Source organism: Elgaria multicarinata, chromosome 6 (genome assembly GCF_023053635.1).
Source record: "Elgaria multicarinata webbii isolate HBS135686 ecotype San Diego chromosome 6, rElgMul1.1.pri, whole genome shotgun sequence".
Taxonomy (NCBI): domain Eukaryota; kingdom Metazoa; phylum Chordata; class Lepidosauria; order Squamata; family Anguidae; genus Elgaria; species Elgaria multicarinata.
Window position 1 is genome coordinate 750,563 of NC_086176.1, and position 18,682 is coordinate 769,244.

The window sequence follows — 18,682 nt, forward strand, 5'->3', positions numbered from 1 at the left end:
ATAGATCAAACCCAGTCTGCTGGTACACTGAGCTGACGACAAAGAAAGACACACAATACACAGCAAACAAGAGTTCAAGTCTATGAAAAGCCTCATAGTACTTTTCATGTCAAGTCCTTAGCAATGCAAAATTCCAGCTAGGAGATTTCATGTGCAGAGTGCTTTCAGAAGCCCAGATGATAATGGATCCAAACAGGGAGGGGTTTGGGGCACTGCAAACAAGGTGTCCCTAGCAAAGGCTCCTTGCCTTTGCATCAGCTTGAAAAGGAAGGCTTAGACCTCTTCCAGACCACTTGATAGGTTTTTTTTTTTGGCCTTTCAGCAATGTCCCTGTCCAACAGGGCAGCATTGCTCAGCCCACCAAGATAGCACTTCAGTCTGGGAGATCCTTCTGCAAATCCCCATCCTTTCTCTATCGTGTTCTCACAGAGAGCTTCTTCTTTCCAAGGCTGAAGCCAGTTGGAGTGTGCAAGGTTCGAGCCTCAGATTCAAAGCTTGAAGCTCGGCAGCCATTTCCTGGCAGATCCACCATTTTATGATGGATCTGCCATTTTTTCACACAACCCTAGGTTGTACAGCCTACAACGCCAGCACACAGTGCCTGGGAACGCTGTATGTACCGGGGCCCAGAAGCAGAGGGCAGATGTGTACTTGTCGCTGCCATGGCCTCCTCCTCAGTGTGATTGCCAGCTTCCAGCCGGTGATGTCCCTGTGAGGTCACCGGCAATGGTGGCAACTGGCAGGAAGATGGCGATGGCGGCAGGAAGCCAGCGATCACACTGAGGAGACGACGATGGTGGTGGCAAGTACACATCTGCACACTGCTCCTGGGCCCTGGTATATACAGCACTCCCAGGCACTGCATGCTGGGAGTTGTAGGCTGTATAGGGGCCTAGGGTTGTGCGAGAAAATGGCGGATCCATCATAAAATGGTGGATCTGCCAGAAAATGTCTGCTGAGCTTCGAATCTGAGGCTTGAACCTTGCACAGCCCTAAAAGCCAGTAGGTGGATGAGGTATAGGGTAATTCCCCTTGGCTGTGCTCTGAGAACACCGACAGAGATAAACTTACACAGATTCTAACATTCCAGAGGCCGAATAGACCCAAACCCTTACAGGCTACTTCTAATTAAATCTTAGCTAAAAACTACTAAACCCCACAGCAGTGCCAAAACTATCTCTGACAGAACTTTGGCTGGTGGCCCAGCTATGCCCTTATCTGGACAGGGATAACCTGGTTTCAGTAATCTATGCTCTGGTAATCTCCAAGTCAGATTATTGCAATGAACTCCATGTGGGGCTACCCTTGAAGACTATTCAGAAGTTACAGCTTGCACAAAATGCAGCAGCAAATTAATACGGACCAGAAAGTCTAAACATATAGAAACATTCCGGCCTGCTTAAGCCAAAAAAAGGGAGGTTTGGGTCTCCCAAATATTAATCTATATTATGTAGCCAATAGGTTAAGGCATATTGCAGAAGCAATTTTAGGAGTAGGAGATTTAGAATGGATGGAGGATAAAACTAAAAATAATATAGATTTGAATCTGGAAAATGTATTTTTTAGGGAAGGAGGTAAAAAAATGGGTTGAAAGTATAGGTAATCCTCTTTTAAAGTTCCATTGGGAAATTTGGAGTAAATATAAAGGGGAGTTACTTTTGAGCATCTCTCCTTTATCACCGGTAATAATGTTAAAGAATTTCCCTGGGAATTTAAAGAGTAGATTAAGTAAAGTTTTAATAGAGAAAAATAAAATGAAATTAAGGGAATAGTTGAGAGGGATGAATACACGTGGGGAGTTGGAAGAGGTTTTAAAAGACAAAAAATTAACCTGGTTAAACTATTGGCAATTGGAACAATGGACTAAAAACTGGATAAGAGAAAAGGGAGAGTGTAGAGAGTTGTCGAAGTTTGAGGAATTAATTGCTAAAAAAGAAATTGATAAGGGAGAAAGTAAAGTGATAAAAGGTTTAATGAGTGAGATATATAGAATATTGCTCGAGAAAGGGTTGACGGACAACTCAGGAAAATTGGTGTGGGAGACAGACTTGAAGGTACAAATAGGAAAACAGAGTTGGGAAGAATTATGGAGACAAAGAGTGTTAAGAAATATGTCAGTGAGAATAAAAGAGAATTATTATAAAATCATATGGAGGTGGTACCTAACCCCAGTTAGATTAAACAAGATAAACAAGCAGCACTCAGGAAATTGTTGGAGAGGTTGTGGGGGAAAAGGAACGTATTTACATATGTGGTGGGAATGCAAATTTGTGCAAAAATTGTGGAAGATGGTGTTCTCTGAGATTGAAGAAATTGTTGGAATGAAGATAGAAGAGACACCAAGAGTAGCATTACTCTCACTATTTGAAGACTTAAAGTGTAAAAAAGAAATTAAGGAATTGATAACTAATTTGCTGACTGCAGCAAGGTTAATTGTAGCTAGGAACTGGAAGATTCAAGGTGATTATTGTATGGAAGAATGGTATAAAGAAGTATGGGATATTGCTATTAATGATAAATTGACATGTAACATTAAAGTAAGAAGAGGTATAGCAAAAACGAATGAATTTGATGAAATTTGGAAACAGTTCCTAATATTTGTGTTCTCTAAGGGAAGTGGGAAACCCCCATCAGAAGAGGTGTTAAGATTCTGGAAACAGGAATGATCCCGAACGGAAGGGGGAGCACTTGTTGGATTATGTTATGGATAAAGTATTATATGTTAACATTTACATATTCAAGTAATCTGTTATGTATTTGATTTTTTTTCTATGTATGGTATGTTAAATTGCTATATTTGTTTGTTTTTATTTAGTAGTCTAATAAAATAAATAAATAAAATAAGTAAACAGGTCTAGAATTCTATTATAACTTTTTAGCTGTCTAAATTATTTTAAATTTATATTTTATGCTGTATTTTATTATCTGATTAATTGTTGTAAACCACCCAGAGAGCTTTGGCTATTGGGCAATATAAAAATGAAATAAAGAAATAACAACAACCCGAACCCCCATTTAACATTGGCCTAGGACATTGAAGTTCCCAGTAATGCGAAAGATCCCCCCACCCCGAAACATGCTAGATATAAACCATGATACAACCAGCAGGGTGAGCAGCAGGTATGGGGAGCAACTCCACATCTCAATAACAGGATACAACCAATGTATGGACTGTGCCTTGCAAATTAGAAATAAATACTGTATATTGCCCCAAACCTCGGGTCATGTAGAAACATCATGCTCTGTATAGAAAAAGAACTGCAACAGAATTAAACAGAGAAGGATAAATACATATTCATGCAGTGGATTGATTGGGGGGGGGGAATGAAACAACAGCTGTTCCACTGGAATGGAAATGATATGTCAAGTATCACAGCCCTCCCTCCTCCAAAGGGCTAATTCAGCAGAACCAGCAGCTGCTGCCACAATGAGCAAAGTTTAAAATTAGTTGACTCGCAGCAGGTTCCCATGCTCCACTTCTAACTGGAGTTTCCATTAGTTTAAGGAAACAATGCAATGCTTCCTCGAACTTAAAGCACTTTAAGTGCTTTTCTGATATAAAATGAGCCATCTAGGGTGCAGCCCTCTGGACTGAGCACGTGACGATCAGACATCCCCGAACTGGGAGGCTTCCGATCATCCAACGCAGAGTGGGAGGCCTGGCAGAGGCCTCCCTGCCCTCCCAACCTGCGTATTTACCTAGGCAGGCTTCTCAGCTCGTCTACAGAGGATGTTTCAGAGAAGGAGGCTGGCAGAGGCTCAGGAAAGCTTGAACCTGGGCCGCCGGAAGGCCCCCTTTCCCTCCCTCTCAGAGGTTGCTTTTTCGACATCGGAGGCAGCTGGTGCAGTTCTTTCCTGTCGGCAGTGAGAAGAAAGGCACCTTGGGTAGCTCCTTTAGAGTTCTGATTGGTTCCGACTGAAGCCTGGAGCGGGTTCACCACCCCCACTGACTTCGGAACCACCAGCCTCCACTGCAACTCCTCCTTCAAGGTTCCTAGCACTGTCCCTGATCTTGGAGTGGGGAATCTCTAGTACCCTCTGGCACCTCAGACAACGTCTAGAGGCAATGGTGTTGCTCCCTTAGCCTTCTTTCATAGAGCCACATCTGCAATGGCTTTTCCATTTGACCATACCAAAATCCCACACACATGTTTTTAAAAAATGTGTTGGATTGGTACTAGCCTTGATATAGTCTTTCCATGCAATGCATGAAGCAGTTGTCTTACTGCAAGGGGAAATAGCTGTATTGTGGAGGTGGGTGGCCTCCTTGTATCTTTTTTGAAAATAGAGGTGCCATGCTCTCCAACAGAGGATAGGAGTGCACAAGCCAGAACTTTTTAAAGAGGAAAAAGGAGATTCACAACATGGTAGCACATTGATGTGGAAGAAAAGTGTAGCATTGCTGGCTTTATTTATTTATTTAAAATACTCATAAGCCAACTTTTAGGGCAAATGCACTTCTATGGTGGCTTCCATCAATGAGTTAAAATATAATTACACATCAAAAAAATAAAATAGCATAGCATTAGAAAAATCGATTTCAAAAATCATATCAGCCCTGCTGACAATTTCCTTATTTTTCTCTCTCTCTCGCCTTCATCCCATGTACCCTTTTATTGTGGTTCTCCCTCGAATTATCCTACTTCGTTTAAATAGTGCTTATGTACCATATGAAAACTTGCAAACTTACACCTCTCTTGTAGCGCATTGCCGTTACCCCGCTGAGGTCCACTCACACCTTGTTGTTTTCACCGTGGCCTCGCCCATTGATCTCCTTTGTCCCTCCCCCTACAGTTTATGGTTGTTGTAAGTTGGACAATTCCTCCTCCATTCATGCTGTCCAAAAACCTCCCTCCCCCCTTCCATGATCTGCATGTTTATGGGCATTGTTCTATACGTGTTTACTCAGAAGTAAGACTCTCTCTGTTCAGTGGGCTTTCCTCAAAGTTAAGTCTGAATGGGATGCCTGGTTGTTTGACTATGAATGGATGCATGTGCATGCTTGCAGTGTGTGGGGGGAAGGGAGAGCTGTAGTTTTCTGTGTGTGAGTTGGGGGGGTGATTTGGAGGTGATATTCCTATTAAATTCTGCATTTTGACCCATACACCTTCCTCTCCAATTTGTTTGATAAAATTGGCATGACATATATTTTGTAACAATGGCTGATAATTGTTCATCCTTCTTAAAAATCTTTTTTAAAATTAACAGGGTTGCCATCATCATCATCATCATTATCTATCTCTCTTTTCTTGCTTGTGGCGGTTTTTCTAGATGAACATGATGGGCTTTGCCAAGTCATGCTGTCTTTTACTGATTCAGAAATTTCCTAACTATTGAACATGTTTTAAGTATGACTGCTTTCTGGATGTTGGCGTGCATGTATTTTCATAGGCCTAATTTCTGGAGGTTTTCTTTCAAAATAAATAAATGATGTGATGCTAGTGACTAATATGACTAATGGAATAATTGTAACTTTTTCCTGTTGCCATAGTTCTTTAACTTCCATAGCCGGTGGTGTACATTTTTGTGTCTTGTCCTCTTCCTTTTCTGCAACATTTTTGTCATTAGGTATTGCTATGTCAATGAAGTAGGTGTGCTTTTCTTTGTTGTTTTTGACTGTTATGTCTGGTTGAAGTTGAAACAAGCTAAGAGGTGCTAGCCTTTAGTCCATTTTGTTCCATGGTTAATGTTTGCAGGGTAATACCCTATTTCTTCGATTCTAAGACACACTTTTTTCCCATATAAACATCTCTAAAAATGGGATGCATCTTAGAATCGCGGGTGTGTCTTAGGATTTTTTTTCTGTTGGTGGTACTGAAATTAGTGTGCGTCTTACAATCGATGGCGTCTTACAATCGAAGAAATATGGTATTTTATACTCTTTCTGAATGCTTGGTTGCTGGTTTGTTGTACTAGCTTTTTCTGTACTTGTCAACTGTTTCATTTGTTCAGTGGTAGCAGTATACTGAATATGTGAGTATAGATATGAGAAAGGTGATGGGGAAAGAGCGTTAAATGTTAGGAAAGGTGAGACTATATTTATTTTATTTATTTATTTGTTACATTTATATACCGCCCCATAGCCGAAACTCTCTGGGCAGTTTACAAAAAAATGTAAACCAAGAAATGTAAACCATGACTATGGTCATTCAGTGAAGGATTTGCAGTCAGAAAAGATATTTGAGGGAAGGAGAGACTATCACACAGAGTATAGCAAAAGCTTCAAAGTACAGCAAAAGCTACAAAAGTAGGAATGAGTGAAGTTAATTTCAGATACATTGAATGTCTCACTTGTTCTCTATTTCAGTGATTTTAACATTAAGATGTTATGTAGAACAGATTTGTCTTAATTGTGTGCTGTGAAATCAGACCTGTGACCAAGACCATGTTTGGGTGGGCACGCCCCCTTGGGGGCTGGACATGCTGGTGACCACACCCCCTTGGGGGCGGCCATGTTGTCCTCCTTTTTGGTTTCCAAAGATGGCCACCCTAGTAAAAAACAGAATGCCAAACTATGTGTTTAATGTCACAGGTATTTTATTCTTTACACTTTGGGTGCTTTTCCCTGCACCAGTCATAGAATGTTACAGGGGGTCCAGATGGTATTGTCTTCCACTTGAAACTTTCCCATATTTTCCCATCCCTCCTTCCATCTTTATATAAGAAAAAAACATTAAAGAGGAAAACTTTAATTTTGATTGTTAGCATTAGGAGTCCTCCATCTGGAAACACCCTTTGTCTTGTGCTAATCTAAATGAGTCTATAATCACTAACTAATTTTATATCAACCTTGAAAATGCTCTATAATCATTAATAACTGATTTATGTTGTTTCATGTAATCAATAAAAGGCATCCAAAATTATCAATGTCTTCTTGCCTACCTTTCCATAAGTGCATGAATTATGTTAGGACTGCATGTGCCATACTTTGTTGATCCATTCCTTTAAGGAAGGAGTACTATCTAGCCTCCATTTGGTAGCTATCACTATTTTTTCTGCCATTAATAGGTTATCAACCAATTCCAGATGCTCACTTCTTATGAAACCCTTAAAATACCTAAGCCAGTTGTTCATAGGATTTGTGGGTCTGGGATACCCAGTCATTCTATTTATTTGTGTTATATGTTTCCTCAGGAACTACTTTTTTAAATATGTCTAGTATATATGAATAAAGTATGTTTCTCCCATATTTGCCACAGATACTACTAACAGTTTTGCATTATCATACACCAACACTATAGGATTTTGATAAAATGGTCCTTTAAATTAATACATGTGGAGAGTTTAGATCCATTATAAAAATCATACTTCCATTGATCTTCAGAGACTTTTTGTCCTATCATTTTTCCTCATCTAATCTTAAAATAATTTCCTTTATCCTCATCCAGTGTTATTAATATCAGATCAATCTGAGACATCGACTAACAATTTTTAAAAACAGGGATGAACCTTTAATTTAATTTCCCTCCCATTATTATTTTAGTCAAGAAACTCTTTAACTGAAAGCATTGGAACCACGAACTATTCCCAGTTCCCCATTTTGTTTGCTAGCTCAGCCAAGGATATTAGTTTACAGTCAGTTAATGCATCAGCAAAGGTACCAATTTTGTTCTAATTCACACTGTTATATTCCCTGTATAATAATACATTTCCCTGAATGTATTATTATTGCCATCATGGGAATAAAAAATATTGCCATCATGGGATTTTACCAGACGACATGCTCTTAAATTTATCCCAAACATAAAAACAGCTATTATCATAGGAATTTGCTTTAAAACAGCATTTATTTCTTCAACAGTCTGTTGATATGCCCATGTCCTGTAGTGGTATTTTAGAGCACCTCTCCTCCAAAATGCAAGCAAGAGGTTTATCGGTTTAATATGGCCATTTTGCTAGTATTTTTAATCTTAGGCTACACCAGAAGAGGGCAACTGGTGCCTACAATTCTCATAATTCCTTACCATTAGCTATGCTGGGAGTTGTAGGCCAAAACATCTGGACAGCCACAAATTGCCCACTCCTGGGCTATATAATATAAACTTTTGGGCAGTTCTATGCTGGAATCAAAGCTACATTGCTACGATGCTGTGCATGCTTAGCCCTGGAGCTGAGGAGGAAAACATGTGCAGAAAATACTATCTATGAAAACACACACATACATAAATAATAATTTCTACATGTGTTCCCCCCCTCCCCTCACTTCTAGGGCTGAGGATACATTGGATACAGCGACTGTTCCAACAGCATAGTAGCAAAGTAGCTTTGATTCCAGCATGATCTGAGTATGGAATTGCACTACTTGACATTTGTAATACTTTATGGTTATGTTGTACTGATTTCTCTAGGTACCTTCAGAGAAGGATATAATCAATCAATCACTGGCTGTTACATCTTTGCTGCTTGGTGGGAGCCAATAAGACAGACCAGGGTGTCCACAGATACCTCCTGCTACACCCACAAAGCACACTGCTGATACTGTGATTAAAAACACACACCGTTCAGATGGCTGGAATGCGCTTCGAAATGAAGTGCTCGGCTCCAGCCACCTACCATTTTTATTCCCCTGGCTCTGGCCCCACGTGGGGCTAGAGACATTATTAAAAAGTAAAGATGGCTGACAACTGGAGGCTACTACATTGCTGTAAAGTGCTTCGCACAGCCGATAAAGGAAAGAGAGGCGGGACGGATAGAGATTTCTTTCTTGACTGATATCCTGCCTTTCCACTACAATTAATAGATGGCAGCAGGAAAACCAGGGGAGATGTGAAATCAGATGCCAACAGAAAAGGCGGGAAACACCACCAAACCTATGTTTGGAAATACAGACCTCACATGCCATCATTGTGGGTTGGTGGGGCATATTAGACCACACTGTCCCAGGCTGTACATAGGGTTTGGGGAAATAAAATGGTTAAACATTTATATATACAATTAATAGCAATCACAATATATATACACATACAAACCTTTTGGAACATCAACATTAAAAGAACTACATTTTTATTAGTCCATTTCTTTTTGGCTCCAATTTTAAAAGTCCAGGAGCATCACAATGTCCACAACAAAGTCTCACTTTACTGGTGCATTGGACGATTCTTGGCGAGACAGTCCATTTGCGATGATGTTCTCCCGACCTGCCACATGCTGGATCTCCACGTTGAAGCTCCGGATCCGCCACGACCACTGCTGCAAAAGTTGGTTGTGGCCTTCCATGGGTTGCAGCCACAACAGCGCTCGAAGATAGGCTCGCATGATGAACCGCTGTCCCTCTGCGCATGCCCTGACTCTGTCCATAGCCCAAACGATGGCCAGACACCTCTCTTGGACAGCAAAACAGCCTCTCTTTCTCTCCGCCAACCCTCCGCTGGAACAGGCTACGAGATGCTCCACACTGTCCACTGTCCGCCACAGCTCCGCTCCATCTCTGACCTCTGAAGCATCCGAGGCCAGAACAAACTTTCCTCTGACTGCCTCCAACATTGCCCCATTCACTCCATCAGCAGACGATTTAATAGGGGAATGGGCTCCAGTCTTATTTTGAATAATATAAGGTCTCTCCCAAACAGCTTCAAACTGATTATTCTTTTTGGGAAAGAAGACCCTGACTTCAACTTCCAATCCAAAGTTCTGGTCTCTAGCCTTTCCACTACACCAAGTTTTCTGCTTGGTCTGGGCCCTAGCCAAACTCGTGGGTGCCAGCTCTATAACCTCTCTCCTGTCATTCTGAAGGCTAAGAACATAACCCACTCCGGATTCTTTCTCTCCTTCTAATTCTCCCTCCCAGCTTCCCTTCACAATGCTTAGAGGACTACATACATTCCTCCCCAGCATTAGTCCAAAGGGGTAGAATCCAGGGGAATTCTGGGGAATTTCATTATAATCAAAAAGAAAGTAGGATAATTTGTTGTCCCAATTAAAGAAATAGTCTGCCACATAAGTCCCAATCATTGGCTCAATGGTGCCATTATATTTTTCAACTAGCCTATTTGTTTGGGGGTGGAAAGCAGTGGATGTTATATATTTGACACCGCAACACCTCCACAAACATCTCATTATATCCCAGAGGAAAGCTGAGCCTTGATTTCTCAAAATTTTATGGAGGAAACTCCAGCAACAAAAGATTTTTAATAGGGCTTCTGCCACTGACAAGACACCAACTTTTTGAAGGGCTTCAGCATTCGGGAACTTTGTGGCAAAATCTATTATGGTCACTTGAAACTTTTTCCTTGTCTGTGTAGGTCTAGGGAAGGGTCCTACCAGGTCCAGTCTTATTTTTAAAAAGGGTTGGTTGGTAAGTGGTAAGGGATTTAGGGGAGCCTTGACTTTGTCCCTACTTTTCCCCACTCTCTGGTAACTCTCACAGGACTTGTAAAACTCTGTGCCTTCCCTAAAAATATTTGGTAAATAATAATTATCAATCTTTTCTGGGTTTTATCTATCTCCAAGTGGCCTGCCAAAAAGGAGTCGTGAGCTAATTCCAGCAGCTGGTCCTTATCTGGTATTGGTACCACAAGCTGCTTTTCAGCCCCCCAACTTCCTTGTTTCTTCTTGGGCAACCACTTTTGGTATAGGAGTCCCCGATCCCAGAAAACCTGTTCTGTCTGAGTGTTATTAAAAGAGGTCTCTTGTGCCTCAGCTTTGGATCTTAAAACTTCCAAGCTGGGATCATTTCCTGTGTTTAAAGCAAACATGGTATCAGTTTTTGCAACGAAGTTTCTTGACACAACAGTTCCTTCAGCTGGGTTGCTAGGCAACTGCAGAGGCATACCCTCAGCATTCCCAGACTTGCTACAATTCTCTGACAAGCCTTCCACTGCTGCTTCTGAGCGTGTAATAATAAACACTTTTCTACCTTCTAACCCCATGATATCAGTACCTAGGATTAGAGGTTCTTCTTGCCAAGAATTAACCTGTGACTCCCCTCCATGTAACCTCCATCTCGGCTACTGGAATTTCAATTATGGGCCCTGTCACAGGTTTGATGTTAATTTTTCTGTGAGGAATCATCTCCTCCCTCCTCACAAGGTCTGCTCTAATCAGAGACAAACAAGCTCCAGTATCTAGAACAGCTCTATGCTTCTTTCCATTTATTAAAACATTTTCCCACACTAATGTGGAACACTGGGAACTTTGGGTATGTTCAGCATCTTTATTTATATCCACTCTCTTTACTGTGGTACTTTTCTCTTCCCTCAGCCTGGGACAGTGTGGTCTAATATGCCCCACCAACCCACAATGATGGCATGTGAGGTCTGTATTTCCAAACATAGGTTTGGTGGTGTTTCCCGCCTTTTCTGTTGGCATCTGATTTTTATTTACCTCAGCTTCCTTCTTACCCCCATTAGGTTTATACCCTGGTTTAATATTATTTTCTTTAGTAGACTTGCTGGTCATATGATAGCCCCGGTTTAAGGAAAATTGATCAGCCAGGGAAGCTGCATCTTGATATGTTTTTGGGTCTCTATCTCTCACCAGCTATCTTATATCTTGAGGGATTTGAAAAATTAATTGATCTTTAATCATCAGATCAACTAAATCTTGCTTGGTTTTCACCTCAGCGCAGGTGATCCATTTTTCAAAATGATCTGCTAATTTGTGTCCCAACTCCACAAAAGATTTGGATGACACAGCATTAAGGCTTCTAAATTTCTTCTGGAAATACTCAGGCCCATAGCGAAATCTTTTATAAACTGCTGTTTTAAATGAGGCGAAATCTAAAGCTTCCCCCACAGGAAAACTGTTATAAATTTCAGCCAGGTCTCCCTTGATCAAGTTAGGGATAAACTTCATATAATCTTGTGGCTTTACTTCCCACATCATAGCTGCCTTTGCAAAGGTATTGAAGAAAATTTGGGGATCTTGCCCCTCAACATAAGGGGTAAAGTCTTTAGGAGATAATTTGGGAGGTCTAACCCCTTCCTCAATTCTCCTCTGATCTTCCCGCTCAAACCTTCTCTTTTCCAAAGCAATCCGTTCTAGCTCCAGCTCCCTATCTTTTTCTCTTAATCTTATTTCTGCTTCACTCAGCCTTTCTTGCTGTTCTATCTCAGCTCTCTTCAATTCTCTATCAGCCTCTTGCTGTTCCAACTCAGCTCTCTTCAACTCCCCTTGTTGTTCTAATTCTCTATCTCTTTGCTTTATCTTTTCTAATTCAATTTTCAATTTCTCTTTTTCTAGCTCCAAGTATTGAGGAGACATCTCTACAGGCACTTGCCTCAGAGGATTTACCTCAGTTTCAACTGCAGCATGAACTCTGTAATATTCTATAAGAGCCCATTTCATCTCAACCGATTTTCCCTCAGTTGGCAAATTTAAACTTTTACATCTGTCTGATAGGGCCTCCTTCTTTAACCCCAAAACCTCCATGGCTATCAGACAGAGACTTAACCTTAATAAATAAAATGGTACTGGGAGTTTTCAATTGAGGTCAGGAGTGGTAAACTTGATATTTTATAATATGTATCTCACCACAGACAAAAATATCCTGTCAGAGAATTGTATTAGCGCAACCTCTGACTTAGGTAATATGTAACTTTCACAGCTAAGGACCTCAGAGGTGCTTTACAGTAACCACCCTCTGTCCGGTTCACAAATAAAATCCTTTTTGACTTCTGTCACTATAAATGAAGAGTCTACTTCGGATCCCACCGCTGCCACCACTTATTATGCCATGACACAGGCTCTGAAATCGAGACCTCTCGTCTGCCACCACTTATTATGGGGCAACACAGGCTCTGAACAACAGACCTGGCCGAGGCTACTCCCTGCTCAAGCCAAGCACCACTGCTTGATATGCCTGAGGCAAGGGATAAAGCCCACCTTCCTCCAAACTATGTGGAGAAAGGGGTTTAAAATGGAGAAGGATTTAATATATATATAATAATGCGCTGTGAGTTATATCTGTTGAGGTGAATTATTGTCAGAGTGGGTGCTGAATGTGTAAACTTAAGATGATAAATGCCAAACAGACACGTGGGATTTTCGTGGTAGTTTTTAAAATAAACAATCAAAATTTATTTTTAAAAGTTCATAAGCTTTGTTTCAAATAACATTTAAAAACCTTTTTGAAACCTTCCATACAATCCTGTCACTCTCACATTCGCGCTTTCCTTTCTCTCACACAATCACTCTTGAACTTTATTTATTCTCAGTATTAATATACTTCCACTACGTGCACACCACACTCTAAAGACACCACTCACTACACTGACTCTCAAATTTCCCAAAACTTAAGTACCATAAACACAGAGAGCACTACAGACTCTAAGAGTCCCTAACAAGTCTCCCTGGAAAGAACAAGCACAAGAACAGAACTCACAATCTCCTCAGTCCTTCCCTTATATATCACTCCTCCCCCCTCCCAAGACATTCTAACTCCGCCCACTCAGGCCAACATTCTAAAAACCACAGACTTACAAACTGCAGACATACCTTTGGGAATTGACTTGTGGGGTGTAACGCCACAGACGGATAGAGATTTCTTTCTTGACTGATATCCTGCCTTTCCACTACAATTAATAGATGGCAGCAGGAAAACCAGGGGAGACGTGGGGAAACCCACTGGGTTGGAAGCAAGGAGTAGAGAGACTAGTTGGGGAGGGCTGCAGAGAGCAACAGAAAATGTTGGGGCAGCTTGCAGGATAACCCAATGGGAGTAGTGAGCAAAGAAGGGCTCTATGTATCTGTGGCGAGGTAGGTTGTGTTTAGTGTGGGTGGGGTTTTATTTATTTATTGCATTTTTTATCCCACCTTTTCTCCTCCAAGGACCTCAAGACAGCATACATAACCCACCTCCTCTCCATTTTATTTTAACAACAACAACAACAACAACAACCCTGTGAGGTAGGTTGGGCTGAATGTCTGACTGGCCCAAAGTCATACAGAGAGCTTCCATGGCTGAGTGGGGACTAGAACCGCCCAGTGAACTGCCCAGAGAGCTCCTGCTATTGGGCGGTATAGAAATGTAATAAATAAATAAATAAATAAATAAATATAAACCCAGATCTCCCGACTCCCTGCCCAACACTCTTAACCACTACACCACACTGGCACACTTTTGTTTGTGTCTATGAGAGAGTTTGGGGTGGGGGATAATCCTTAAAAAGAGATATAAATGAGTGACAGGGGTGAGGGGATCTCGCGTGCTGGTGGTGCGGGGTGAGTCTTAACAAGATAAAGAATTGTGGTTTCAAAGCAGTGGGATTGTGTTTGGGGGCTCAGCCCCCAAATCTGCTAGCCTCACCAGTTTGCCTTTCTGTGAAAACGGCTTCTGTTGGAGGAGAAAACAGTGGGTTCAAATAAGTGGTTTTGTTTTGGGGCACATGGTCAAACTACAATATACCACCCTTTCTTGCTTTCTTATCTGAGTAAGTGTGCACGGCCTTGATTTGGCCTGGAGCAGCAGGAACCATGAGGAGAGGATTAAAGCTGAATGGTTGCTCCCCAAAATCCCAACCCCACCCCTGCACATGGTAGTTTAAAAAAAGGGGGGGGGAATCCATTGGCTTCAGTTGGAACTTTAATCCTTCCGTGGAGGCTCGGAGTAAGAATTTGGGGAAGCAAACGGGAGGTGGGGGGAGTTTAATACTGCCCCCCAAGGCACACTGGTCCCAATCCAAATCGGGGTTCATGAAAGCAATTTGGGGTCTGCTACACATAATTAACGTGATGTGTAGTTTGACACCCAGAGCCCATTTTTGCTATGTATTCAGGTTCTTGGGCAAGTTACTTCTGTTCGCCTTTCTATGAAATGGCTGTTTTTTGACTGGCTGCAATGAGTATGGCAGCCATTTTGTGAATGGGAAACCCCCACCCCCACCCCCACCCTCACCCTCACCCCCACCCACTCATTGCAGACATTTTGTGATGCCACCTATTACTCTCAAAATTCCAAATGTGCCCACCAGCCCAAACAGACTGGCGATGCCTGAGGTGAACAGTGTGTTTCCAGCCCAGCTAATATTAGTTATGATAGCTTCCATTGAAAATAATGAGACTAAGACATGATTAACATATTCATTGGATTAGAGCATAGGTATACAGCTTAATTAGGTTTTACAGCAGATATAATTTGCACACATGAAAGGCTTTTCTTCAGCAGCCTCTATTTAGGAACCCTCTTCTCTTTTTGGACACAACCAGACCATCCCAAGCAATTCTTTCATAAGCAACATATTAAAACAGCATTTATTAAGTAGTTGAATACTCTCAGCCCAGTGCACAGACGAACAAATTCTGTAACAATTTTCATGGGATGAAGGGCCATCATCAATTTGTATAAATTTCCCTTAACCTAGTAGGAGACAAGAACTGACAGATATATTGCACCTGACATTCTAGAGCATTTTTATTTTTTAAATACTTCTCAGATATGAAAAACGGTCATATATGGATTATGGAATTTCAAAACTTGTGCTTCCACATAATAAAAGAAATCTTAGTTGATGAATAAGATGAGTTTTACTTGACTAGTCGATTGAATAAATTTGCATATGAGTAAAACAATCATTCTGAAGCAAGAAACAAACAACCTTTGTTTCTGGATGGTACCCACGTTTCATAGCACATATTGCTTTAGAAGAGACAGGAAAGAGGGAATGCTTCTTTTAAAATGGTGCTTGCCACCTGCAGATTTTACAAGTGTGTGTGTCTCTGTGTGTGTATTTAGATACAATGCTGCCTGTATTCGATTAATTGGGAAAATATTTTGTCACCTTAAGCATTTTAAAGTTGATTAATCAATTTTAAAATGCTGCAACTGTATGTGAAACCATGCTGAATTTGAATTTCTTCTCACCACGTTTACAATCTTTGAGCATTAAATTTTAAAATGTACCACTGCAACCACTAGGACTAGAAACTTAACTTAAAAAATTAAATTAAAAAACATGCTAGCATGGACAATGGCTGCATGGTCCAATCTAAAATACTATATGAAGTCCAGAATCTACATATTGCCATGAAGCTCAGTCCTAAGTATGTTTACTTGGAAATAAGCCCCACCATGTTAAAACAGGTAAGCGTGCATAAGATTTCAACCTTAGCAATAAAAACAGACGGACATTCTAATTCATGAGAAAGTGGTTTGAACACAAGTTGTCTGCCCTGCAAATAAATGTACTGGAATGCAGCAAATATATTCATCACGTTTTCACCACGTTACAACACTTACCTCTGTCCACCCTGAGAGGGTAAGGACATCTACTTTTCCTACCTTTGACACTTGAAGGGGTCGTTTTTGTTCAGATCCCCCCTGTAGTCGGAAACCCCAAGGGGCCCCTCCAGACAGAGTGACAACCACCTCTTCTTCTTCAGCTCCCATAACTTCAGTATATTTTCTTTCTTTTGGTGACAAATGTCCTCTCTTAAAATAAGCTTCCAACTCTTAAGGGATGGTAGTTTCTGCTTCCATTGCTGCAAGTAGCATCTACCTTCTCAAGTCTGCCCTAAAGTCCTCTCTTTACTTTCCCCCTCCTTTGTGCTCATGCGCAAGAGTTCAGTTCGGCAAGACCAACACGCCAGACTCTTCGGGACCTCCAGCTGCTGAGCAGACTATCACCAGTCATTTTGATTCCACTTTTGGTAAGAGGCCAGAGTCATTTTGCACATGCATCTTGTCAATCTCACCCTCTCCGCTCCCCCCATCTCCTGGCCGGCAATAGACCTTGGATATCTCACTAAAGCATGACTGAAAATAGCTCACCTCCTGTTTCTTTCCAGAGCCTTGTCTCACACTTTTCCAGCTGGGAAGGATTTAATTTAAGCATTGCAATAAAACTTGGAATTCCAAAAGCTCCTGACGGCTTTCCTTTCTGTTCTTAAATATTCACACAGGAACATTCAAATCTGTATGTCACCTCAGTCAAAGCAATTTTCATTTGTATCATGTAAAGCAATGGGCACAAAAGATGGGGCGTTCTCCTGCACAGGGCCTTGGAATGAGTTGGTAATGCACCATTGGACTATGCTCCAAGGGTTTAAAAAAACTGCTAACATAATGAAGTTGTAGGGTTACCTGCTTTACTGCCCCCATGACCAATAAAAGTAGTAACGACAACAACAACAACGGTATAACAATAACTTGCTAAGTCTGGATCAAAATCAAAACAATATTCCTCCCTGGAGGGAGGGAATAAAAGCACCAAGTTGATTTTTGACAAATTATTGCATAGCGATAGGACAAAACGATGACAGTAAAATGTTGAACTTGGAGACGATGGAAGACCATTTTCCCCCCATTGGGCAGAGCAGTCCTATACTCCTATTATGCCAGAATAGAGATAAGCAGCTGCTACTTGGATGGAACAGCCACTGCACTCAACACATGCTCAGCCTGGAAGGGTGGGGGAAAACACACAACCTGAAAATACAGAGATGGTGTAAAAATGAGAAACGAGCCTCCAGTGTCCCTAGAAACTCCACCAGTACCTACCATTTAAGAATTCTGCTGCCATCACCCACATACAGAGGGAGCCAATAAAGTCAAAACAACAGGGGTGTGTTCCAGAACACTCTCTGGAATCAGCACCCACACAAATCACAAGGCAATGCACAGAGCCTCCAATCCATCTGCCCAGAGGATCTTAGAATCATAGACTAGTAGAGTCGGAAGGGCGATCGAGTCCAACCCCCTGCTCCATGCAGGAATCCACCTTAAAGTATATCTGACAGATGGCTGTCCATGTTGTGTGAATAGAGGATGGGAGTAAATATACTATTCTTTCCTTTGGTTTAGTAATGTTTGTAATGCTTCTTTAGATTCTTAATTTACAATTGAATTGGTCTTCTTCTGCTGTACAGCCTCCTGGAGATCCTCATCACAATAACAGCTGCAAAGATATAAAAATGCATTCCTCAAACCATGGAATCCCTCAACTGGGATTAGCACTGTATTGCTTGCAATCACTCTGCAAAAAAAGGTTGAGGTCCACAGTTGTTGTGAGCTTCATCCCACAACCCTACTGAATAATGTATTATGCTAATAGTTCTAAAATGAATAGCATTAAATATGCCTTCTCCTATACTTGGTGATCCTAGAAAATATCATGGCTTCCTCCATTGGCACGAAACTTACACAACCGCTCTGAACTGCCCTTTTCTCATAGGCTCCAAATATAGCTGTGTGGTAGGAATGAGACACAGAGCCAAAGGCTCTTGGATTATTCTCAGCAGCATGTATAAGACAGTGAAATGATTCATTTGAACAGAGTGGAATGAGGAATATAGGGAGGCTTGTGCAATCTGAAAATCCAGAGGATGTGTGGTATACCTGGCTCTTTCTGAAGACACAGAATTGGAATTTTGGACTATCTCAGGTCTTGCTTAAGCTACTATCACTCATGATTGTGGATACAGGTTTCAAAATGTCCAGAGGCAGTAAATGCAAAAAGTCCCTGGGCCCAGCAAATACTGAACATATAGTGAGCACCAATGGAATCACTAGTTCAGCTAAGGCTGTACGTCGGGGACCCCAAATGATCACCCATGGAGTGACATGTGATGAAGGTACCAGGGCAGCAGAAGCAAACTCCATTTTATTCCTGTAGTCATGATAGTGCTATGATTGAAGTGAGTTCAGAATGCAAAACTGCTCAGGCTCAAGAGTTTTTTGTTGGTTTTAACTCAGGTATGGCCAATAGTTTATTTATTTAATTTATATCCTGCTCCTCTCCATTTTTAC

General features: G+C 41.3%; 1 protein-coding gene across 1 annotated transcript in view; it reads right to left on the reverse strand.

Moving 5' to 3' along the window:
- SYNPO2L (synaptopodin 2 like) overlaps positions 1-16,507 on the reverse strand; it is a 65,041-nt gene extending 48,534 nt beyond the window's left edge. Inside the window, exon 1 of the mRNA XM_063128844.1 lies at positions 16,217-16,507. Within this exon, the coding sequence (XP_062984914.1) occupies positions 16,217-16,324 (108 nt within the window). The 5' untranslated portion in view covers positions 16,325-16,507. The remainder of the gene's footprint in view (positions 1-16,216) is intronic.
- Positions 16,508-18,682: the final 2,175 nt, after the last annotated feature.